Source organism: Panthera onca, chromosome C1, assembly GCF_046562875.1.
Source record: "Panthera onca isolate mPanOnc1 chromosome C1, mPanOnc1 haplotype 2, whole genome shotgun sequence".
In the NCBI taxonomy this organism is placed as follows: Eukaryota; Metazoa; Chordata; class Mammalia; order Carnivora; family Felidae; genus Panthera; species Panthera onca.
The window spans coordinates 21493654-21516486 of NC_138346.1; the positions used below are offsets into that span (position 1 = coordinate 21493654).

The 22833-nt window shown below is 43.5% G+C and overlaps 1 protein-coding gene across 2 annotated transcripts in view; it reads left to right on the forward strand.

Moving 5' to 3' along the window:
* The window catches only part of MREG (melanoregulin), a 61581-nt gene extending 40478 nt beyond the window's left edge, over positions 1 to 21103 (forward strand). Inside the window, exons 3-5 of one of the 2 annotated variants that reach the window (XM_060623496.3) lie at positions 16310 to 16400; positions 17982 to 18145; positions 19469 to 21102. In XM_060623496.3, coding sequence (XP_060479479.1) covers positions 16310 to 16400; positions 17982 to 18145; positions 19469 to 19603 — 390 coding nt within the window. In that variant the 3' untranslated portion in view covers positions 19604 to 21102. Of the gene's footprint in view, positions 1 to 16309; positions 16401 to 17981; positions 18146 to 19468 lie in introns of both variants that reach the window. The other variant, XM_060623495.3, reaches the window with a different exon arrangement.
* The last annotated feature ends 1730 nt before the right edge of the window (positions 21104 to 22833 follow it).

Sequence of the window (22833 nt, forward strand, 5' to 3'; positions counted from 1 at the left end):
CTCAAAGTCCCCATATTTAAAGGCCTGTGAACTATGGATCAGTGACTTGGCTTTTAGCCCAAGAAACATTAAGTGTTGCATTCCCTTACTCCTGTGTCTTACGGAGCTAGACTTCATTTATGTCCTTTGAGCAAGATACATGCACTGTGCTTGCAATGGGCTTTGGGCTTTTCTTTTTTCTTTTTTCTTTTCTTTTCTTTTCTTTTCTTTTCTTTCCTTTCCTTTCCTTTCCTTTCCTTTCCTTTCCTTTTCTTTATTTTTTTTTAGTTTCTTTATTTTTAGGAGTGGGGAGGCACAGATTAAGAGAAAGAGGGAGAGAAAAAATCCCAAGCAGTCTCCATGCTGCCAGCACAGAGCCCAACGCGGGGCTTGAACCCACGAACCATGAGATCATGACCTGAGGGGGTTGGACATTTCGGAGAGTAAAACTGGGCGATTTGATTCTCCGTGCCACATTTTTCTCTACATTTCAGGCAAACTGTGGCTCACAGGCCAAATCCAGGTTTTTTTGTTTTGTTTTGCCAAATCCAGGCTTATCAGAACACAAACATGTCCATTTGTTTGCATATTGTCTTTGGCTGCTTTAGTGCTACGTTGACCAAGTTGAGTTAGTTGTGGCAGAGGCCTCATGTCTTGTAAACACTAAAACATTTACCCCCTGTCCTGAGATCATGCAAGCTTTGCCGTTGGTTTGAGCACTCAGTAGACTTTGGTCAAATGATTGTGTGAATTTACTTTTTCTTTTTTTAAAAGTTTATTTATTTTTGAGAGAGATTGAGAGAACAGGGGAGAGGGAGAGAGAGGGAGAGAGAGAGAATCCCAACACGGGGCTGGGACTCATGAACCGTGAGATCATGACCTGAGCCAAAGTCAGATGCTTCACTGACTGAGCCACTCAGGCACCCCTGTGTGGATTTAATTTTTCATACATGAAGGGCACACAACCAACTGCTTTGAGGAAGACTTCCTGTGACATCCCCGACCCTGCCCTGCTTTGTGATACTTTGCAAGAGATCCTCTTTAGAAACGGAAGGACTCTTCTAGCCTTTTCATTTATGGGTGCAAGACATTTTTCATTTACCGATGATTTTCTTTTCCTTTTGAAAATGACTATACAATGACCTGTCTGTAAGATTAGTAACAATTTAAAAAAATACACTGTAATTTCCAAACACATTGAATGTGTAGTAGATTAATGGCACACCGCCGTTTTCCCTTCCCATGCTGGGATTTCCACTGCACAGGAGTTGTGTCAGGGGCTTTGCTTGAGTTAACTAACGCCTGCCATGTTGATGACGAACCAAGCAGATATTGAGAAGGCAAGGTCTTGACAACTGGAAATGGCTGCCGAGTTGAGGATTCACGAGGCAGCTTCCTAATTGGCTTGGCACAGGGTCATCCCTGTGTCTGTAATAGCCAGGAAAGACTGGGATAATTATAAACAAAAGTGTTAGCCAGTTTGTTTCCAGGCAATTACAGGACTGCTTCTGCCTGAGCGATTATTTTGCCTTCAGGCTGTAGCATCACATCATGCATGAGGCTTTGTCAGAGTAGCCCCCAAACGCTTGAGTTGGGGAGCCAGCCCTGGAGACAAAGCTGAAGGTTAGAGAGGTATAAGAAGAGGGCAGTGAATGGTGAATGGGAGTCTGGAATTATAAGGAAAAAAGTTGTGTAGGGCTTGGACTGGCATAACAATTCCTAGGTGTTGCTGGGGCTGTGTTGTCACTGACAGGTGACAAAGGGAGTAAGCATCTTTTTCCTCTTGTGAAAGGGTCGGTAGGACTCGGGTTGTGTTCATGGGGCTGTAATATACTGGAGACCTGCTTGGTGTGATTAGGGCAGTAGTTTAGTTTGCAGTTCCAGGTCTTAAAAAGGATATCAATAACTTAGAGGTCTAGAGTATACAAGGAACATATGGAGAAATTAGAACTTCCGAGTCAAGTGATGGGGGAGGGGTGGGGTGAGCAAATCATAGATTGTCAAATCAGAGTCACGTGGATCATAGATCTTACCCAGCCAGTATTGAGGTTTGCTAATACTTTCAAAGACATAGGCAATCCAGAGGTTCAGATGAAGCAGAGAGCATTCTGGTTCATTGAGAAGGTCACCCTAGGATGCCCTTCCCCCACAGGACATGCACCTCTGACTCAGTCCTAGATGTGTGTAAATGAGGTTCACTGGGTTACCTCACATCGTGGAAAGCATTTAAGTTGCGAAAGGGCTCCATTTTATACCCCTTCATTATTTTGTAGCTTATGGCTCCAGGGAGCAATACCCCAAAGATGTTGGGTGTCTTGAGTGTAAGAAATGCTTTGGCCAGAGATATACTGCTAAGGGCATTCTATAGATACAGTTTCTTCCTCCTAGCAGATATCATACCTCTAGTTACCAGGAAATTCGGTTGATAAGGAAATTAGGGACATCTGCCAGGGTCACTAGTCTTCTTTTCTTTTTTTGGGGGGCGTACCTCTCCTCCAAAACACACACACACGCACACACACACACCCCCAAATGAGTGAACGGATCACTGGCCAGCTGCTTTAAACCCTTCCTTCTGCGGGGGGCGGTTGGGGGGGGGGCGGAGATGGAAAGGACTGATAAGTTTCAGTGCCAAGGAGAACTAAAACCCTTCCTTCTGGGGGTGGCGAAGATGGAAAGGACTGGTAAGTTTCAGTGCCAGGGAGAAATAAACAAGCTGACAGCTTTCAAATAAATAAAGAACAATTATTAGTAGGGTCCCTTGTGATAAGGTATGCAGGAAGAATAATTATAAAAAGTTACCCCTACAATAAGAAACGTTTGGGTTAAAAAAATAATGAGAAACATTTGGATTTGCTTTTGCTTTTTAAAAAAGAATTATAACTTCCTGATTTCTCTCTTCCCTTCCTTTCTCTTCCTTGTGTTTCTACCTGGCTCCTCTGACTGCCTGCCACCCCCAGGTAATCTCAACTCTGCTGGGGCTTCTTTGTCAACACACCTGCCCTTGTCCTCACTCTGTTCCCCTGCTTTCTGTCTCCCTCCTCCTCTTGAAAGCTGGCAGAGATCCTGCAACCCAGAGTCAATGCCCCACAGGAGCAAGTGTTTTCACCTAAGTATCACAACACGCACATACACACAGGAACTTGCAAATTTATCCACAGGATTTTCAATTTGACAGCATTCATTTGAAGTCATATGAGTTGTGTAGGGTCTGTCAGTTGTCATCCGGAACATAGTAAATACTTCTCTAAATAAATTCAAATGAGAATAGTACCCATAACTAGACTTTTTCATTTTGGGAGGTAAGTAGAATGAGATGGGGTGAACAAAGGAAACTGTAAAAATAGTCTTCCTTAGGTATTTTAAAGTCTCTGTTCTGATTATAAAAGAAGTATGTAACCATTGTGGAAAATTTGGAAAACATAGGAGAAAAAAATCACCTATACATAATTCTACCCCGAGATAAATATTAGTATACTATTTTATTGCATTTTTCTTCTTTTTTTTTGAGACAACAATGTATGTGTGTGTGTGTGTGTATGTGTGTGTGTGTATACACACACATATACACACACACACTATATGTATATGTATACATACATATATTTATACAACACACATATATGTGCATGTATATACAAATGTACAACATACATTATGTATATAATTGTCTTGAAAATGTATATTATAATAAATAAATTTTCTGCCTTAACACTGATGACTCATGTATCTTAGGTCTTTTGTCTTCTCCTTTTTGCATTTCCAGTTAGTGCTTTCATGGACATTATTTGCACTGATATTTTTTGTATTTGAGATTATTTCCTCAGGACAGACTCTTGTAACTGCAATTCTTAGATTAAATATTTTACCCATTTTTATGTATATTGAAACATATTGCCAAATAGTTGTCACTGTTTGTGAAAAAAATAAAATGACACCAATTTTATAACTTTCAATTAAAAAAACCTTTTTTTTAATGTTTATTTATTTTTGAGAGAGAGAGACAGAGAGCGAGCAGGGGAGGGGCAGAGAGAGCGAGGGAGACACAGAATCCGAAGCAAGTTTCAGGCTGTGAACTGTCAGCGCAGAGCCCGATGCAGGGCTGGAACTCATGAACCGCGAGATCATGACCTGAGCCGAGGTTGGAAGCTCAACCTGAGCCCCCCAGGTGCCCCTGTAACTCTCAATTTAATGAAAGAGCCCCTTTCTTCACACCCTTCCCAGCCTTGGACATTCTTGTTTTATATTTAATGGATAATTTAGCTAGACAACAGCAGCAACACCAAACTCATTATTGTACTGAGAATTCTTAAAGTGCAGGTGTTATTCCCCAATTGATCCTCTGTGAATTCTCTCTTGATGACTCTTTCTTCACTAGTGTGATTTTTCTTCTTATGTTAACCCCTAGCTATTATTTGTATCAAACACTTCCCCAGCATGTTGCTTACCTCTGTGTTATTATTTTCTTTCCTTGCTGTGTAAAAGTTTTGGGGTCTTATTTAGTCAAATGATATACTTTTCTGTTGTTTTGGAGGTACTTAAGAAGTAATAGGACATTTGTGTAGGTGTCGGTATCAGTTAGCTGAGATTGTAGGTGGAAAGCACTTTGTTAAACTGAAAGACACTCTAGCAATAAAAGGAACAGACTAGCCACTCGATTCGGACCAGCCGCTCTCAGAGTGCTTACTAGCCATGAGGGGCAGCTGGCTGCCGAATTGGACAGCACAGGGCTGGATGCTGAAGGTAGCTGGATCGCGCGTATCTTCTAGACTCTGGATTCAAACAACCCATCCTTAAATCTAACCTTGCCTCCGTACTTGGAAGACGCAGCCTTCCTCAAGGGTACACTGCTTAATGTCATTGAATGATTTAGTTATTTCTGCCTTGCCAGAAATTTAAGTCCTCCTTTCCTCTCCATGAACAGGAATTTAGACTTATTATTCTTTGCTTTTGGTGACGGCAACTAATGGTCCCCCCCTGCAGTGATGAGAGCAGCAGAACGCTGAGCTGGTTCCAGCTAGTTGATTAGGAATAACAATGTCACATGCAAACTCCATGCTCTGATTCTTCCCACCAGCAGCATCAGCCAAATCACATCCGGAGTTTGGCCCTTCTCCTAACTCTGAAGCCGGAAGTGGGCTGGAACCCCCCAAATTAGACAAAACTGACTTGCAATCTCATTGCTCAGAAGTCCAGTTCGTTTCATGGCTTTGCTGGCAGACTTTGGCAGCAGGAGCTGTGAGCTAGCCTTTGGCTTAATCTGGTTAAAACCAGATAAAGAATTAGGTCAGGGGCTTCTGGCTGCAAAGCAGTCTGATTCCAGAACTCCAGTGGAGCTGTGGCATAAAAATAAAAAGGGAGAGTTGGAAAGGCATTGCTTGGCATTTACGTGTGACTTGTTCTAGGTCAAAATTCTAGTTTTAGTTCTGGGTCAAAACACATGAGCATTGCAGTTGGACAGCATTAGCAACCAGGGTAAGGATGTCCCTTTCCAAGGTGCTCCAAGCAGTAACTCCAGGATGGGTGTTAGGGGTTTGAGACTCTGAGTGGTATATAGAGTCAGGCTGCCCAAACTGCCAGACCTTAGAAAAGGTTTGCTTTACTATCTTTTAAGTATCAGAGCATCTGGGGTGTGGCCTCAGGGCCTAGTGGTCAGCCCAGCAGGCTGGTCCTAGACTGGGGTATTGTGAACCCCACTGTGGCCCAGCTTTCCCTGGGATTCAGAAGAAGGGCAAGTAGATAGCTCTGGAAGGTCAGTAGGGAGGAGAGCTAGATGCAAATCTGTAACAAACCAAGAGTTTTGTTCTTATGTCACTAAAGAGGTGGGTCTGATCAAACGTGGAGAGAGATAATAGCACGGGACCCTGACCTCCCCAGCTGAAAAGGCTCATTTCTGTACACTCTAGGTACAAATAGACCTTTCCTGGAGTGAGTGCTCCAGACTGTTGAGATGTCCAGGCTGAAGCGATAAAGCCAGCCACTGTTGGGAGCCATTGGAGGCCCCTCCAGGCCCTGGAGCCCCCAAGGCCCTAAGTGCCAGGTCCCTGCGCCCTCCTTGGCCACCACTCCTTACTACCCCATCCTCCAAGGTTCATCTCATCTGTTGTTTATCCTCTATTATGCTGAGTTTCTCTGCTCTGTCATTTGATCCTGTGCCATTTGGGCCGAGGTGGAGGCAGAGGGCTAATGAGCGGCCTGGATGTCTAGGAACAGTGAAATACAATCCTATCTTTCTCACTTACACACCATATCTGGTGGGTGGAGAAAATAGGCTTTTATAGTCCTGAAAGAGGATGCCCCTCCTGGGTGGGTGGCCTTGACACTGTCCAGAACCAGCTGTGTTTAAAGGAAGCTCCTCTGTATAATCGACCATGGCCTCCCTTCCTGCCCAGGTCTCCTGAGCCTGACCCTTGCCCTGGGATCTGGTCGCATGATCTTTCCTCTGGCTGCAGGGCATCGAGGAGTGTGTCGACAAGGGGTAGACTGAGACAGAGGAGGTGGCCTCTGGTGTATCCTGGACTTGGGCGGCCGTGCCGAAAGCCATGTTTGGAATGGAAGTCTCTGCATGTTATGTTCCATTTCTTTCTTTGGGTCCCAGTTGCCATACTGGTGACCGGAAAGGACAACGTAGCTGGCTAAACTTGGGCCTAATTGAGTGGCAGCATAGGATACCAGGAGGAGCATGGGTTATAGAGTCAGACAGACTTGAGTTTAAATGTTAGGTTCTCCTCCTAAGAGCTGTGGGATCTCAACTGAGTTACTTAAACTCCCAGAGCCTCTCTTAACATGTGGCTAGAAAGGGCCCCATAAAACTGTCACTGGACTTGATGATGACAGAACAACACCTGGAGAGTCCCTGGGAGGGAGCCTGACATCAGGGCAGCCTTAACAGCTGTTATCATGTAAAGAGACATACGTGAAAACAACTTTTCAAATATCAAATGCTTGATCAGGCACAGAATGGAAGAGGTGACTGGATTATTTTGTTTAATTCCACCTTTCTCGAATTTATCATTTCCCGAAAAGAGGGAAATCAACATATCTTGGTTATATAATCCAGCCTTGTCCACAAAAGGCATGGATGACAACCCAAGTGACTTTTTCTGATAAGATTTAGTGTCGGTTTCTAGATTAAAATAGGCACTGAGTCACTGGCAGAATTTAGTTTTGACGTGATTTGTCATCTTTCTTTGAATTCAGAAGCCCCATGGGGCACTGCTGTGTACAGAAAATTGTGTAAGATAGGGATGAATCCAGGTTCCTGTACCCAAGGACCCTACAATCTAGTAGCAAAGGGGACATTGCAAATACCTTTATACCAATGTCTATACCATAAATATCTCTACAACAGTTTTCATAAAGGGGCTGAGGAATTTCAAAAGATGAAACAATTACTTTCGATTGGTAAGAAAGGCAAAGGCTTCTGAAGGTGGTGATATTGGAGCCAAACCTTGAAGAGTAAATAGGATTTAGATGGCTTGGTGAGCAGGTGAGTGAACGTGGTCAAAGGCACACAGGTCCAAGGTGTGCTCAAGAATAGACGGGTGGTCCCGTGTGGCAGGGGCTCACACGTGTGGCAGGATGTGGCCAAAGGAGACTGGATAGTCAGAGCATGGCGAGCCTGATCTGGATTGCAGCTTTATTCAGTAAGAGGTGGGGCACCACCAAAGCTTTTGAGCAGAGCGCTTGAAGACGGCTGGTTGGGAGACATTAGCTTCTGGAAGCAGAGGGCCCAGTGAGTTTGCAGCTATGCAGGCCAGTTAAAGCTGACGCAGTGGGAATCGTGTGGCAGAGGGCAAATCAGCAGGAGCAGATGACTGGTTTGGATTGGGAGGGCTGGCCTGAAGGGGAGCAGGCAGCAGAGAACCAGGCTTGGCGCCTGGGAGGGAGGGCGCTGCCTCGGGGAGGCTGGCAGGGAGTCTCGTGGGTTCTGTAGACAGACAGCCCGAGGAGGGGCCAGGAGAGACTTGAAGCTGAGGCTTGGGGTCAGGAAAAAGTAGGAGACTGGGAGTAACCTACAGGGCTGAGGTGCTGGGGGAAATCATCCGGGCAGATGGAGATGAGAAGAAGGCCCAAGACAGAGCCTTGGTGCAGAATGGCAAGGGAGGAAGAGGCAAAGGGAGAAGAGGAGGCTGCCAAGGAAAGGGAGGGGGGCGGGGGGAGGGAGATCAGCTGGGGGGTGCACTCTAGAGGCAGCAGACCCCAAATCTCGGACCTGCTGCTACAGACTCCAGGGAGATACCGGACCTTTGATAATATCAGGATGGAGGCTGGTGGATGAGTCCATTCCTCCTGTTCTGAGTGGGCACTTCTCAGAGGTGCGTTCCTTCTTCCCTTTCTCCGGAGAGGCATGTTACAAGGGGATGGCCATCAGGAATCCATGCTTTAGGTAGGGCGAAGGCCACGGGAGGGGACAAGAGCCACCCCTGACTGGTCACTAGTGAGATGAGAAGGTGGGGAAAACACCTTAGCGCTTTCTGTGGGTAATGGAATTGACGGGGGCCGACTGCCCGGGGCTGGTGAGTGGGTGGGGGATGAGGAAGTGACCACAGCAAGTGGAAGCTCCCTGGGCCGAGCCATCTGGCAGTGAGGGAGGGGCCTGGGGAATGGGATGGAGTTTGAGGAAGCCAGCGGGGTACAGAGGCTGCTTGCGTCAGTGACCCAGCTGTCCTTTTAAGAAGAGTGAGCCAGTTCCTTCTAAAATCCTTTTTCCTGGCTGTGGCACATGAGGCCAAGCTTTTGGGTGTCTGTTTAAAGCTGCCTGCTGGTTAACTCTGGGAGGAGGAAGCCCGTCACATGAGTGCGTTGAACCAGCCGTCTGTCATGTGAGCTCTGGGGAGGACGTGGCTGGGATTCTGAATCAGGCACCCTTGTAACCCTGTAATCCTGCAAGTGTGGCAGAAGAGGGCTGCATGCTCTCCAGGGACTTTTCCAAGGAAGGGGGGATAATGTGGCTGGCTTCCTTTCAGACTGAGAGGTGGGGCAGCAAGGGAGAGGAGCAGGGGAAGTACCTCTGGTCAGTCTGAGACACTTAGGGTTTTCCTCAGTCTTGGAGCCTGAAGCATAGTTTCAGAAAAGTATGGGGAGTTTCACGGCTCTCTGTTGCAGACAGACACCGTTCAGGCCAAAATATTGACCTTTTCTCCTTGGTCCTCAGAATCTCAAACCTTTGCAGCTTGGGCTACCCCTCACCACTCGCCTCCACGCGCCTTGGAGGGGACGATTTTGTCTTTGTCTCCCTCCTCAGAGAGGACATGGGAACGAGGGGGACAGGAGGGAGTGTGGGGAAGAAAGGGTGGGGGGAAGTGGGAGGGGGTTGAGCTCCTTTCCTCTTGTTCTCCGGACAGGAGACAGAACTGAAGTCCCCAAAGGAAAGACCAGAGCATTAAGTCCCAGGAAGCCAACCCTTGGAAAAGATGTTCTTGGGTTTGGTAGCCTTCTTGGCTAGAACCTGGGAAAACTTTGTCGAAAAGTTCTCTCCCAAGACTTCGATCATGTTTTCTTGGTTCCTCCTCAGGCACAGCTGCTGTGGCTTCAGGTTGGTTTCTTCTCTAATCAGCTGTTCTTTTGTCCTCTTCCTCTACTTCCTTCTCTCCCTTCCCACCTGGCCACCCAGCCCTCCCTTCCTGGTTTGGAGGGTAATGTGGACAGTGGCTAAGTGCATTGGCCCCACAGCCACAAGCCGGGATGTGAAGTCCCAGGTTTCACTTACTAGTATGCACTCGGGCAAGTTACCTCAGTTTCCTCATTCTTGAGATGTATAATAATATGCATTGCCCAGAGTAACACATGTTATGAGAATTACCTGAATAAACCATGTAAAGAGCTTAGAGTAATGCCTGGGAAGAAGTAAGTGCTCTATAAACATTCTATCTATCTACTTATCTATCTATCTATCTATCTATCTATCTCTGTTTTTTTATAAATGCCTTCAAATCCTTTTGGATTTTGTCAGTTGATATAGGAAAAAATATTACATCAAACGAGCCTATAGAAATTCTATTTCTAGAAATTTAAAATTATATACAGTTGGCCCAGGGACAACATGAGTTTGAATTGCACAGGTCCACTTATCTAAGGGATTTTTTCAATAAATGCAGTGCAGTACTGTAAATGTATTTTCTTCTATTTTAATAATGTTTTCTTTTCTCTGGCTTACTTTATTATAAGAATACACTACATAATACATATAACATGCCAAGTTTGTGGTAATCGATGGTTTATCTTATCAGTAAGGCTTCTAGTCAGTAGGAAGCTATTAGTAGGTCAGTTTTGGGGGAATCAAAGTGATCCATGGATTTTTGACTGCTGAGGAGGTTGGCACTCCTAATCCCTGAGCTGTTCAAGTGTCACCGGTGGTCTATTTCTTATAGAAATTATCCCTTAGAGGTCCCATGATGAAGGGCTCATTATCTTACAAAGACTTCATTCTGAATAGAAAGTTTCTTCTTACTTTGATCTTCCTTCTTGGGGCTTCTACCTGTTAGTCTTAGTCCTGCATTTTGAGTGTATATAGAGAAAAGAAAAGGAATCTTTCTACCTTACAGCAACTGCTTAAGCTTGAAGGATGCTATCACATACTCCCAAAGCCCCCTAGTTTGCAGATCCGTCAGCCAGGCCACCACGACTTGGTTTCCAAGCACCTCACCTCATCTCATCTTGGTTACTCTCCTGGCTGTGCCGCCGTTTGACAAAATGCCTCTTTGGGCATTTCCCCAGTAGTTCTGTACAGAGGACAGAGATTATCACTTCTTTTTGATCAGTATTTGGATTAATGCAATACAGCATTACAAAATATTGTAAATCTTTAGGGGCCCATTTTCTGTAAAACAAATATATATATACCTATTATAATTTTGTGTTTGTCTATACCAGATGGTCAAAAAGTCAAGTTAGAGAATGATCTGGAAGGAAAGAGAGAGAGAGAGAGAGAGAGAGAGAGAGAGAGACGGAGAAACTAAATTACTCATTGTCTATAGCAGACAGTACAAAGAAAGTTTAAAGGTTATACATGAGAAATTGAAAATGTAAGCCTAATATTTGGAGTTATGGAGGTAGCTACCAGAGTAGGAGATGAAGAGGAGGAGTAGGAAGAGGAAGGAGAACAAGAAGGGGGAGGGGAAGGAGGAGGAAGAAGTGGTTACTGAGGAATAGACAAGAAACAGGATGGGAAAGAAAACTTTTAGTTTTCATTTTAGACCGTTATGTCCTCTTTGAGTTTTTGTTTCTTTCTTTTTTTTTTTTTTTAATGCTTATTTATTTTTGAGAGAGAGATAGAGCATGGGTAGGGGAGGGGCAGAAAGAGAGGGAGACACAGAATCAGAAGCAGGCTCCGGGCTCTCAGCTGGCAGCACAGAGCCTGATGCGGGGCTTGAACTCACGAACCGCGAGATCATGACCTGAGCCAAAGTCGGACGCTTAACTGACTGAGCCACCAAGGTGCCCCTCTTTGAGTTTTTACTTCTATGTGATTCTGTTCTTTTTATAACTAAATATAAGCTGGAGTGCTTGAATGGCTCAGTCAGTTGAGTGTCTGACTTTTGATCTCAGCTCAGGTCATTATCTCATGGTTCATGGGATCCAGCCCTTACACTGGGCTCTGTGCTGACAGCGTGGAGCCTGCTTGGGATTCTCCCTCTCCCCTCTCTCTGCCTCTCTCCCATTCACACATGCTCTTGCTTCTCTCTCTCTTTCTCAAAATAAATAAATAAACATTAAAAAAATAAGTTGATACTTTTGAAATTGTGCCTGAGTTTAAGATGACTTAAAATATATGTAGCCTCTTATTAGAGTACATTTCTCTACATGTATAAATCACCTTTTTTTAGAAAGAACTGTGAAATACTTTTAAACTGTCCCATTCGTCCACAACCTCACAGTAATATGGTACGGATGAGAATGAACGGTTTTTGTTTTGTGCATGAGGAAATGACCCTGAGAGCTTCTGTCAGAACTCAAGGTCAGGCCGAGCTCACGGGAGTGAAATCTGGAGGTGTGCTGGCTGTTGATGGCTGCAGGAGACTGACCTTTGTTCTGCCTCAGCCTTCTTATCTGGCTCGAATCTGATGGGCCAACAACCAGAGAGGAGAGACTCATCAAGAATCTGCTTTGAGCACCTTCAGTTACTCGCTTCAATCACATGTCTTTCACTTGGACTTGGCTCCCAAGTGTCTTATGAAATCCATTTTGTGCTATTTCTCTTATTACGCCTTTGCTAATTTACTTATTGTTAAAGTTTCTGACCACCGACGAGCACAACATATTACATCCGATTTTATGAGAAGACAAACAAAAGACTATTTTAGAAAATAAGACTTCAACTTTTGATGTCGAGTGGATTTGAATTTCAGCTCACTTGTGAAGAAGATTTAATTGATCTTTGTTAATTTTGAGTTATTTATCTGAAAACACATTGTGACGAGTTAAAATTGTAGACGGACACCATGAGACTTGCTTATCTCTAGTACCAGGGAGTTGGTGAGTTTTTTTTAGTTGTGAGTAAGATTTTGTGTATCACCATTTGTAGCATTTAGATTTAGATTCGTTTTTTGGAGTCATATTTTTTTTTTCAAGTTTGTTTATTTTGAGAGAGAGAGAGAGATTGTGAGTGGGGCAGGGACAGAGTGAGAGGGAGAGAGAGAATCCCAAGCAGGCAGCCTCTGAGCTGCCATCAGGGAGCCCCAAGCGGGGCTCAATCTCATGAATTTTGAGATAATGAATTGAGCTGAAATCAAGAGTCAGATGCTTAACAGACTGAGCCACCCAGGCGCCCCTGGGTTCATATGTTAAAGACAAATTCAAATTCCTCTCTTATCATCTATTTTATCAAAAGCCAATTCTTAGATAAAACCCTACCCATGCTTCTACTGGTTTTAGAACTTTAAATTTTGCACAGAACTTCCAGATACTTTCGTATGTGATTATCCATGACTCTTCTGTCAAAAGAAGGCAGTAATAATACATATATATGAAATGTAGGGTTTCATTCCATTAATCTTAACAAGCACCTACCATGTGTAAGTTAGTTGATGCATCGTGCATGGATCCGTCCTTAGCAGATATTTCAATGTCACAGTGTTGCTTCTCCGTCAAACACTTATCAGAGTAACAGACGCTGAAACAGAATGAATTCGGGTGACATTAAGTATTGGCATTTAGGAATAGCAAAATAGTTGACAGATGGACAGCAAGAAGAGAAAAGTTAAAAAAAAAAAGTCTGGGGCGCCTGGGTGGCTCAGTCGGTTAAGCGTCCGACTTCAGCTCAGGTCATGACCTCAGTCTGTGAGTTCGAGCCCCGCGTCGGGCTCTGTGCTGACAGCTCAGAACCTGGAGCCTGCTTCGGATTCTGTGTCTCCCTCTCTCTCTGCCCCTCCCCTGCTCATGCTCTGTCTCTGTCTCAAAAATAAATAAAAATATTAAAAAAAAAAAAAAGTCTGAAGCTTGGATGACCCCGTGATGCTGGGTCTCTGAAAACAAAGATCTGGCCACATTGAGTTGAGGAAATAAGTTCTAAGGCATCAGCCTAGGATGAGAAAATGCCTCTGAGACCTTGAATCACAAGTTAATGAAGCCACCTAGTGGTCTGATTCATAATTTGAGGTCTGAGGATCCATCATGTAGGGTCTCGCCAATCAAGTGTGACTGAGAATCTCATCACTTTCCGTTGAAGGAGGGTCCGTTTTCTTGAGAATCAGTGCGACGCTGCTCTGTATAATAGTTTATTTATTTACGGTCTTCTTTCCATCAAAAAGGACCTAAGCAACTCACATGAAAAGACAGTGAGAGAGTGCAGACCAGAAAATGAGGGATAAAACCAAAACATGAATAAAGACATAAAGAGTAGCTCGAAATTTCGGTCATTGAAAAATGCATATGAAATCCTATCAATTTTCCATGAAAGGACTCTGTATTTTCACCCATTGGAGACTGATGAGTTATAAAATTCACAATGTCCAGAATGATGCAACAGTTTTCAGGAAAAGTAAAGCTGTACCTGCTGCTAAGAGCAGAGAAATTTTACTTCTGGAGGTCCTCGCAAATGAGATACCGTACAATAGAATGTGTGTATCCTCGATCCGCACAAAAGAAGTCATCCTGCGTCCTGGAGGATTGTTTCTTAATTGTGATTTGGAGGAGAATGGGCACCAAACTCCACCTTTAGGGCTTGCATTTAACACATTGGATCCTCAGAATAAGCCTATGAGGTAGGTAGCATTATTATCCCTCTATGCATACAAGGCCATTAGACGTGGTTTTGAATTTGCCCAAAGTCGGCCTGTTAATAAATAATGGAGCTGGGACCCAAACCTGGGCAGTATGGCTCCAGCACCCATGTTCTTTTCCAAGATGCTATATACTGAATGGCCACTTTGGTACATTGAGGCCCATCTAATGAAAATGACAATACTTGAGTTCCCCCCCCCCCCCCCCAATTTATACACTCTACTCTGTAGGGATTATGTATATCATGGGATTTAACATGATGCTAAAGGTGAGGTGAGGGTTTCATATTTCTGAGATGACCCAGTTAACCTTGCTTTCTTCCAGGGTCACAGACTTTATCCCTGACCCCAGTTGCCACAGAGTCTTGCCCACATATGTACATACACTCCTTCAGTCAAAAAAAAAAAAAAAAAAAAATAGAAGGGGGCCAGGAAAAAGTACTCAAATTCACCCCTTACTGTTTCCAGTAGGGGATAGCTGAAATCCTATGCCCTTTTGTTGGCATATCCCTAGCTACAAGATCTAAGATGCAGTCATCACAAAACACTCTTTATTTTGCTGGCTTTTCGTTTTCAAAGTGGGATCTATAAATATTTGGGAATGGCAGCTAAATCAATTTATCTTAACCAGTCAAGAAAGTTGATTAGCAATGAGCAAGGCCAGCCTTGAAGGGAACGTGATAGGGAAATAGTGGCATCATTGAAATGTGCAGTTAGGGGCGCCTGGGTGGCGCAGTCGGTTAAGCGTCCGACTTCAGCCAGGTCACGATCTCGCGGTCCGTGAGTTCGAGCCCCGCGTCAGGCTCTGGGCTGATGGCTCGGAGCCTGGAGCCTGTTTCCGATTCTGTGTCTCCCTCTCTCTCTGCCCCTCCCCCATTCATGCTCTGTCTCTCTCTGTCCCAAAAATAAATTAAAAACGAAAAAAAAAAAAAAAAGAAATGTGCAGTTAGACGAGTCAGAATATCACATACTTGAGTCTTAAATTGAACATTAAGAATGATGTTCTTTTAAGCTGTGGTTAGAATAGCTGTGTGGTGAATGTTTTTGCTAAAAGGAAAAGGTATACGCTATAAGATGACTGTTCTGTATCGATAAGGCTCCTTAAAAATAAATTTCCATGATATTTAAAAGAAACACTTAGCTTAATAAAGATTCTAATACTCCTGAAAGACTCAAGTTCTCTTTTGGGACCAACATGCTGGCCCACTGCCCATAAGATGGAAGTTTTCAGAATGAGAGCTTTTTAATCATTCTGCTGAATGCTGGAAAGATCCACCCTGTCATGGAATGTAAGGGAAAGAGAGCAATGCTGAGATACGGTGAAATCAAGATGCCTGGGATTCCCGGGTCTACTTTATTCTGATAATAAAGGAAGAAATAAATTCTTTGTATGTGTCATTTTTCTCATGAACTGTGGAGTCAGACCTGGATTCAAGTACCAACTCGTGGGCCTTAGTTTGTTCATGTACAAAATGGCTCTAGTCATACAGAGATTTTATTGGGTGCTCACTGTGTGCAGACATTGTGCTTTTACATACCTTTAATCTTATAAGTGTTGAATGAAATCATCACTATTGTTATCCCCACTTTACAGGCAAGATCACTGCAACTGAGAGACCAGGCAATGTGAGGAATTTAATTAGGATCATTTATGTATACAGTGTCATATCACCCACTACAGCACATTCCCCAGAATTGGTAGCTGACAGATTCCTCTTGACTCTCTTCTCACCCATGTCCTTTTCTCCTTTTAGAACGGTTTTGAAGGAGCACCTTTCTCCTTTTAGAAAGGGTGGCTCAGTCCGTTAAGCGTCCGATTCTTGGTTTTGGTTCAGGTCATGATCTCTCGGTTTGTGAATTCGAGCCCCGTGTGGGGCTCCATGCTGTCAGCCTGCTTGGGATTCTCTCTCTCTGCCCCTCCCCTTATTGCTTTCTCTGTCTCTCTCTCTCAAAATAAGTAAATACACTTAAAAAATTAAAGAAAAATAAGAAAGGTTTTGATGCTTAGTGAAGAGGAGAGCCACACATGTCTCTAGCGTATGTTTGAGACTTAGATAGCAGCGTAGGCCAAAGGGTAAAAATAAAACTGAATTTTTATTTTCCTACAGGAGTGGCAAAAACTCAACTATGATATCTACACCCTGCGACAGATTCGAAGGGAAGTGAGGAATAGGTGGAAACGCATTTTAGAAGATTTAGGTGAGTCCGGAAGTGATTATGACATGGTAGAAATACCTAGTGGTGATCATTCCTCTTCCCTTTCTTCTGCATGGTTTTTATAAAAGTCATATTGATAACTGGCTGGTTAAAGCTACTGTGTACTAATTATTTTCCCAATCCTATCCACCTTGTATCCTCAAGCATAAACATCTGATGTTTCGGTTACACCAACCGATGTCCTGAGGACATAGTTTGCCATGCGTTATGCCATCTGTCCTCAGAATGGAGTATCATAGGACAGGGGAGTCGTGTGGGCACTACCACTGAATGTTTTTGGCATTAGATTAGGATCATGATTAGATTAGATTGTGTCATTGAATTAGAAGTCATTGTATGTTTTTGGCATTAGATTATGATTATGATTAGATTAGATTATGTCATTGAATTAGATGAGCGTGGTTGGGCGATTAGCAGTAGCTTTGTAAGACGAGGCAGGTGGGAAGAAATATTGTTTGCAGGAGAGACAGCAAAACTCAGTGTAGACTTACAGAAGGACTAAAAGGTAGAAAATCTTCAGAGTTCAGATAAATACCTGTGGCATCAGAGCAGATGTTGAGTATTGATTTTGTTAATTCTGCCAGGGTCATGATCCTGTAAACATGTATCTCTCTCTGCCTCCCCTCCCCCCAAAATAAATAAACTGTAAAAAATAAAAAGTGAATTTATCAGTTTTGAAGTCCCTAATCCTTCTGCCTTGAAAGAGACCATGACACTCACTTTGGCGTCATAACTTTTCAAGCATGGTGTACCCAGTTGCTTACCCTATTGCTTTATTGGGATATAGTGGGATGGGCTGGACCTCTAGCCTCTTAATTGACCCAATATTATTGGGAGTTAATTGTCTCCTTTTTAGTTACTCCAGGAGGGTATAAATTGCTAAGTCTTTCATATTTTGGGTAAGTAATTTTAACCAGGCAACCCTATTTCCCCGGGGAAGGGAATCAGGACTTGGGGAAGAGGAGGCCTGGAGGTGGGGGCCACTTTGTAGCTCTCAAACTGTGAAGGCAGGTAGGTGCAGAGCAGGGACTGGGAGGGAGGATTTCAATCACAAAATAATAATTTAAAAAAAGGCAGCCAGCAAACTGAGGCTTACCTCTGAGGCAAAAGTTAAGGAAGAAAATTAAACAAGAAGAAACCTCAAATGAGCTTTAATTAAAGACCCTGCTGATTGGGGTGCCTGGGTGGCTTGGTCAGTTAAGCGTCCGACTTCAGCTCAGGTCATGATCTCATGGTCCATGAGTTCGAGCCCCGCATCGGGCTCTGTGCTGACAGCTCAGAGCCTGGAGCCTGTTTCCGATTCTGTGTCTCCCTCTCTCTCTGCCCCTCCCCTGTTCATGCTCTGTCTCTCTCTGTCTCAAAAATAAATAAACGTTAAAAAAAAAATTAAAAAAAAAAAAAAGACCCCGCTGATCATACTGACCTGGAAAGTAGCACATGGAGAGGTGCCTTGGCTTCCGCTGTGTGTTTGGAACCCACATTTGGGTGCCTTCTTAATCTCCTGCAGGACCACCGTGTCCTGTGACTGCTTTTACACGAGGGATAAGTTTTTTTTCCCCACAGGTTTTCAAAAGGAAGCAGACTCTTTGTTGTCAGTGACGAAACTCAGCACCATCAGTGATTCCAAAAACACAAGGAAAGCTCGGGAGATATTGTTAAGATTGGCCGAGGAAACCAATATTTTTCCAGCAAGTTGGGAGCTCTCGGAGAGATACCTCTTTGTTGTGGTAAGTGGAGATATATATATATATATATATATATATATATATATATATATATATTAAAGTTTATTTATTTTGAGAGAGAGAATGTGAGCAGGGAAGGGGCAGAGAGAGAGGCAGAGAGAAAGAATCTTAAGAAGGGATTCAACTGTCAGCACGGAGCCTGACTTGGGGCTCCATCCTAGGAACTGAACCTTGAGATCATGACCTGAGCCAAAATGAAGAGTCGGACACTCAACCAAGTGAGCCACCCAGGCATCCCAAGTGGATGTGATTTAAAAAAAAAAAAATTAATGTTTATTTTTGAGAGAGATAGAGTGTGAGTGGGGAAGGGGCAGAGAGAGAGAGGGAGACACAGAATCCGAAACAGGCTCCAGGCTCTGAGCTGTCAGCACAGAACCCGACGCGGGGCTCGAACTCGGGAAGGGTGAGATCATGTCTTTGGCTGAAGTCGGACGCTTAACCAACTTAGCTGCCCAGGCGCCCCAAGTGGGTATGATTTTTTTATGTGTATTTTTTAATTTTAATTTTATTTTTATGCATTTTATCTTGTTTTATTTTATTTTTTATTTTCATTTTGTTATTTTATGTGTTTTTTTAAATTTTTTATTCCAGCACTGCCGGCAATACCCAGTTTGAGCTGGCAGATGAGGCTGGCATGTCGTGAACGGGTTTCCAGGGTCTAGCTACATCAGAACCACAGGAAGGGCTTTACACGTGCAGATTTCTGGATTGCACTCAGACGTATTAAGGCTCCGTCGTGGCTCAAAGAATCTGTACTTTATAGGGGCACCTGGGTGGCTCAGTCAGTTGAGCGTCTGACTTTGGCTCAGGTCGTGATCTCACGGTTTGTGGGTTTGGTCCCCAGGTCGGACTCTGTGCTGACCGCTCAGAGCCTGGAGCCTGCTTCCAATTCTGTGTGTGTGTGTCTCTCTCTCTGCCTCTACCCTGCTCAGGTTCTGTCTCTCTCTAAAATGAGTAAACGTTAAAAAATTTAAAAAAAAAAAAAGAATCTGTACTTTCCAGCTAATTCTGCTATGTAGTCAGCTTTTTGAATCACTTGTAGGTCAAAGAGATTCAAGAAACATTGTTTACATAACCTAAGATTAACAAAGGGTTTGAAAGGGCGCTAAGAATGTAGAGTGTTTCTTGAATAATGTAAGCAAAGGGTGAAGGGATATCTCTAAATTTGTTGAGAAAAATTTAAGATGTGTTTTGCTTGCCCATGATTATTTCTAGGCTGGGTGTATGGTCGTGTTTAGGTTGTTTTCCCATTGACGTGGCTTCGTTCCCATCTTGACAACATTTGTATTTTTAAATCTTTGGCAGGACCGTCTTATTGCTCTTGATGCAGCAGAAGAGTTCTTTAAAATTGCCAGTCGAACTTATCCCAAGAAACCTGGGGTCCTAAACCTGGCAGATGGCCAGAAAGAACTGCACTACCTTCCATTTCCAAGTCCCTAAAGGAGAGGCTGGGAGGCAGAGCTGGGATTCCCCCACGGGGACACAACAGCCAGCCCAAGTGGGACAAATGCATACAGGAGACCGTAAGCACGTGGAGGGCCAGTTAAGTGAAAAATGATTCTAAATCCTATAAAAAACTAGGGGTTTGGATATCTGGTCTTCGTGAGGATGCCACTGTAGGAAAAATTCAGGTTGCACTGAAACAGCCTGGTGATCTTGCATCAGGGAGTTAGGGTGATATTTCCTCATGGGGGATTGGATTTCAAGAGCCCATTGTCCCCATTTGGGTTTTGGTTGTACAATAAACTCTTGTCACCAAGCCTATTGGGGGAATGGGGTGCTCTAGTTAGGAAAACAATAAGATTGATAGAGCTATTGTTGAGCCCAAATATGGATTACTGAATTTTAAATAATTATTATATAATATAGGCTAATGCCAAAATAACGCCGGGCATTATGTGACCTTTCTTGGATTTGGAAGATCCTCCAGGACCTTGGAGGTGTCAGAGGCATCATTTTGAATATGAGTTATGTATTCAGAGGTTTAGATACGGTAGATGATGGGAATATCTAAGAGTGCTGCTCAGAAGGGAGTTCCAAATAGATCGATCCCAGGCAGAGCTTCCTTCAGCTCTGTCTTCAGTTGTGGGACACGCGTCTTAAATTCTAAATATTAGCAATACCTGGTTACCTCATTTTTGCATACTATCCATTTCTAGACCCCAAGCCCTTGATATTTTATCTGGAATAGCATCTGTACACTGGAATGTTTGACCTCCACTTCCTTCTCTTCTCTTTAATCTGTTTCTGGCGTCTTGGCTGAGAGTTGTACCTGCCCAGTGACCTTTAGCACAGACTTGTGTCTCTGCGTCTGCAGGCAATATTGCACGGAAGAAGGTCATTGCTGTACTTTCTTCCATTCAGAAGAGGATTTCCAAGATGGAGCAGTGCTGAATTACAGCTTGCTTCTAGCCACAGACTGAGAAGTCCAGCCTCAAAAGTTACTTGCCACTTAAGCAAGGAGGTTGCCAGGAAATCATGGTTCATGTTATTGAAAAGACTTTCAGAACCTGTAGGATTTACCCATAGATTGCTGAGAACAATGGCGATATTTTTACTTTTACAGACTTTGCTCTTCTAACTTCAGGTGAAAAGGAACTTGAATTAGTCTGTCCAGGGGATCATGACTTGAAAACTTTCTGATTAGCTCTTTCGGTAGTGCACACAATGTTTGAAGTATCTGTTAGAGGAGACACACGTTCTCCATTTATTAATGCATTGTAGACCAGATTAACTGACATGTTTCAGGAAGATTCTTTCTAGTTTAGCAACTAAGCTAAAAGTTTTATTTTTTATATCTAATGCTTAATCTCTCTCTTGTGTTGTTTAAAATTAGCCTGCAGATAATTTCCCTCACTTCTGTAGGCTCTCGCAAGATAAACATATAAACAGTGAAATAAACAAATAAAAACAAAAATGAACAAAAATCTTTGAAAATTGTATTGTTTTCATTTCTGTCCTCATAATTTGTGTTTTGCCCTTCTGCCTTTTTTGATGAGATGTTTGCATCTATGAAGAATAAATTGTCATCATTGTCTTTGTTTTTGGTAATGAACGAGTAAGGAAGGATGAGAATGTACCTATGATTATAAAAAACATGGAGTTATCCAGGACATTTTCCTTGGAAGGAATTAAAAAGTTTTTCCGTTTACTTTTCAGTTGGATGTGTGTTATAGTTCCAAGAAATAAGGAACACATAATTCTTTCCATAATCCCTTTAAATTAAAGGGTAAAGAAACTGATAGGCAAATGGATTTAAGGACCTTCCCTCATCCTAAAGTCATTCAAGGGGGCAAATCTGTGCTCAAGTCTAGGGGACATCGAAGTACATGACAGGCTCAAGGGTGACTGGGGTAGCGTTCCAGAACTGACACGGTGTTCAGCAGGACCCAGATCCACAGATGTGCAGGTGGCCGGAGGGTTTTCCTACTGTTGAAATGTCTCCCTGGTGGCCAGCGTAGTACTTCTCAAATGTTCATCTGTGTGTGTACAGTGATTTAAGGTGGTAGATGAATGGGAATTTCCACATTAAAAGTTATTTATTTTAATGTGCACCAGAGGGAAATCTCTGTAATTTGCACATCAGGAATTGATGGATATCCTGGTTAACGGATATTCTTGCAGTAAACAATAAAGTATTTATGCTTCCTTAAACGTGGAAGGCCACCCAGGAAACCACCGTGGACATACTGACCATGGTGAGGGGGCACCAGCATCACTGAGAAGCTCAGTGGTAGGCCCGTAGTCCAGATGCTTTTCCAGAAGTGGGCTCACTGATAGCAACGGGGATGGATGAAGAGGGGCCCGGTGGCACAGAAGCGAAGTGCGCACCATTACCATAATGAGGGGCCAGGTCGGAGAGGTACCTGTGGAGAGGGTTGGAGATGGTTAATAGAACATAATGTCCCTACGGGCAGAATAGATGGGTAGCCAATAAGAATATTGCTCAACCTATGCCATCAAAAGAGCTCAAGGATGGATGACCCGGAGATAGGTAGGGCACAGCTAACCCCAACAAAAAGTTATGATCTCTTGCCACGTTTCCAGACCTTGGCTATCTTCCAGACCAAAAACTACTGACTGAAGGAAAGTCTGGATCCCCAAGAAGGGGGACTTTGCAACACCACTCCAAGTATATATGGCAATGTTTCCCCTAGTCCTTCCTCAAAGGGACCGGTGGTTATTTACCTAGATTTACTGTACACTGGGGAAGGAAGTGTACAAAAACACTCTGAGGATGTGGGACACAACGTGCAAGATGACACTGATGCTCAGGGACTAGAGTATCATAATAGTGTGCTTTTTAGAATGGGAGAATATGGGATTTATAGAGTCCTGTCTTAGGTCTAGCCCACAGTAGGTCCATTGATTCCATGGATCTATCTCTCCACTTCCAGAATAAGTTATTGGGTTGAATGTATTTGGGACTTGGCAAGACCACCATTAATTTCTTGGTCTGTGGGTTAAAAACTAACGTCTTAGTAGGAAAGCTTAGTAGAGGCCTCTGAAACTACTCCATCCCCTGGCCAAAATAGTAAACCCAAATCAATATTGCATCCCTGGGAAATGGCAGAGATTAGTACTACCCGTAAAGACCTAAAGGTTTCTAGAGTGTTGGTCTTGACCACAACTCCATTTAATTTACCATACTAGCCCTTATGAAAACTAGA